The 3,012-nt window shown below is 49.6% G+C and overlaps 1 protein-coding gene across 1 annotated transcript in view; it reads right to left on the bottom strand.

The window, feature by feature from the left end:
* The window catches only part of LOC108691009 (transcriptional coactivator YAP1-like), a 19,840-nt gene extending 17,647 nt beyond the window's left edge, over positions 1-2,193 (bottom strand). Inside the window, 1 exon segment of the mRNA XM_018198613.1 lies at positions 1-2,193. This exon segment is cut by the window's left edge and continues 12 nt beyond it. Coding sequence (XP_018054102.1) covers positions 1-337 — 337 coding nt within the window. The 5' untranslated portion in view covers positions 338-2,193.
* Between the last annotated feature and the right edge of the window lie 819 nt (positions 2,194-3,012).

Below are 3,012 nucleotides of genomic sequence, written 5' to 3'. Positions count from 1 at the left end.
CACCGCCGCCGCCGCCGCTGCCACCGCTGCCGTTCGTGCCACCATTAGGCACGCCGCTGCCGCCGCCGTTTGGTGTCGCAGGAACGGCGGCACCGAACGCGGAATCCGCCGAGTTCTCGCGCGAGTGCGAAATCGAGGGGCTCTTGCTACCGGTGGACGGTGGATTGAAGAAGGAATCCGGCAGGTTGCGCAGGCGCAGCGGCACCTGCAACGGCCGCTTCGAGTCGGGCTTCAAGACGGTGTCGAAGAGAGCCTGGAGATCGGACTCGGAATTCTGGTCGACCCTGACGACGGGATTACTCTTGGACAACTGGTCCACGTCTTGATTCAGCGCCATTTTGGATCACACGTTCGCTGCTCTCTTACTACTCTTCCTCTGCCTGTTGCTTACGTCCTCTTCGTCTCTCCCTTTCCCTCTTCGTATCACCGCGTCCTCGTCGCTCTTTCTGCGCCTATCTATTCGCCGCTTCCGCGCTCCGAGCTCCGACTTTGCTCCGCGGATCACCTTCTTCACGACGCGTTACTTATATGCGTCGTATCACCCGCACATGAACCCGTACTCCGTCTCTCTTTCCCTACGATCGTCTCATTCCTATAAAAGATCATTGTTTCTTTTTCCACCTGTACGCAATAGAATAATACACAATGCCGTGATTGCCGCCGTCGTCGCCGTCGTCGCCGTCGCCGTCGCCGTCGCCGCCGTCACCGTCACCGTCACCGTCACCGTCGCCGCTGTTGGGCACCAGCAGCGTTCCCCGCGATACCGATGGGGATAGTCTCTCTCTCTCTCAATTCTCACCGCCCTCCGCCCCGACAATCTCCACACTGCGCGCTCCACAGATCGCTTCCCCGATCTCCGTCAATCTCGGTGTTACGGGTAGCCCACACCGTTCGAGACTGCGAGAGTCACTCTTCTCGGAGAGTCGGTTCCACCTCTCCGACGATACGACTCGCCCTACCTGAGTGGACACGTGACGAGTGCGAGAGCACAGGAAACGAGACCTGAGAAAAAAAGAGTAAGAGAAACGGAGAAAGAAAGAAAGAAAGAGAGAGAGAGAGAGAGGGAAGGAGCACTCTCTCAATCTTCCAGAGATCCCGCCTACCGCTCGCTCACTGCTTGCGTTGAGCGTTCGTCTAGCAATTCGACGATAACGCACGACGTACTCGATGTGTTGTCGTACGTGTCGTTCAACAAGTCTCCTCCTGAACGGCGCGATGCACATTCGCCAAGTGAACGAATTCACTGTCGTCGTCTTCGTGATCTCCTCACGCTCCACTGTTCCTCTTATACTTCACTACGAAGTATAACGACGACGTCGGCGGCGACGGCGACGGCGAAGAACACGATACGCAAAACGGATTTATGGCACCGCGGAAGCGCGACGGCCGGATGGCCGAGGATCGTCTAGCATTAAGAGCACTTTGAGGAAGTCGCGATCACGAGCCGCGACCCAACGCGACGCGGCATGCGGATTGCGGGGGAGCGTGAGGACTGAGGATAAGGAGGAGGAGGAGGAGGAGACGCACGGGCTTATTCTCCTCTAGAAGAGTCGCGACCCGACTCGGCCACACCGTCACGGTCTCCGTGCGAGAACTGCTGCTCCGACCCGATGAGAATGGCTCTGATGCCTCTGATACCTCGTCGCTGCGTTACGTCGACGGCTCAGCCCGCTCGGCTCACTCGGCTGGCGGCGATCTGGCAACAACCTGCGTCGCACTAATGATGCCGCAGCTTTGGCAACTCTGCGCTCCGCTGTGCTGTGAGGCCGGTGAGCCTCCGGACGGACGGGAAAAAGCGATCTCTCTCTCTCTCTCTCTCTCTCTCTCTCTCTCTCTCTCTCTCTCTCTCTCTCTCTCCCTTTCCCTCCTCTCTCTATCTCTCTTTTTCCCTGTCACTGCGTGGTGTCGGATCTCGCCCCGAGCTAACCCAAACCAAGGCGAGTGGCGTCAGCCTGTTGCTCCTTGGCGAGCCAGTGGCTCCGAAGTAGGCGCCGCTGGTGGGGGGCGACGTGCCGGACGGCAAAGGGACTCTCGGGGGCTTTGACGCGTCGGCGGATGAAGGGGGAGAGAAGTACGCCTAAGCGAATACTCAATGCTACATCACCTTGCTTTTCCGTCAACAGTTTCCTCTAAAGGCTATTTCGATTACTTTCATCGATGATTAAGTAATTCAATCTGCAGAATTAAACTTAAAGCAACATTTCTAAATTAGTATATTGTCCATATGTTAAACAATAAAACATTAATAATTCTATCCATTGACAAAATAATGTATTATTATTTGACAAGTTAATCACCGTTAATCACTGTTAATAAAAATTTAACTGAGTTATTTTACAAGAAAATTTGGCTTAACATGTTTGGCTCTTCTTAATTTTTTAATCACTTTTATAACACAAATTTTAAAACATTTTAAGTAAAAAGCTCACTGTTACAACTTTGTTTTACATTACTCAGCAGAAAAATTGTTAAGACAAAAATAAATAATTCTAAAAATTTTTTAATCGTTGGTTGTGAATCGTTCATCACAGTATCGACATGTATAATAATAGCGATGCGTTAATTATTCAACAGCTCTAAGAGTTGTTCATGTTAATTTTGTTCAAATAAGATGCACTTTAATTCAAATCAAATGGAATGTTTCAAATTCAAATGAGATTTAAATTTCGCGACTAAGATCATTTAAAATATATCGAACTGCGATTCTCGAAATATCGAAACGTTCGAACTAGTTACAACTGAGAACCTCTGATAAGAGTCCGAAACACGAAACAACTACTTCTGATTGGTTTGCTATGCTTTGACAACTCCTGAAAGAGAGAGAAAGAAAGAGATAAAAAAAAATAGATAAAATACCTTCTCTGATATGATTTTGTTAAAACCCTGCATATAAAATGCGACTTGTGTTGTCTAAACTTTTATTAGAGGGTTACAACGATTGTGAGTATAATTATCAACGAGATGTATTATAAACGGCAGATTTTAATTCGAGTGATTGTTAAAATTTAAATG

This window comes from Atta colombica, unplaced genomic scaffold (genome assembly GCF_001594045.1).
Source record: "Atta colombica isolate Treedump-2 unplaced genomic scaffold, Acol1.0 scaffold38, whole genome shotgun sequence".
Taxonomy (NCBI): domain Eukaryota; kingdom Metazoa; phylum Arthropoda; class Insecta; order Hymenoptera; family Formicidae; genus Atta; species Atta colombica.
This window is presented reverse-complemented; position numbering and strand designations above follow the sequence as displayed.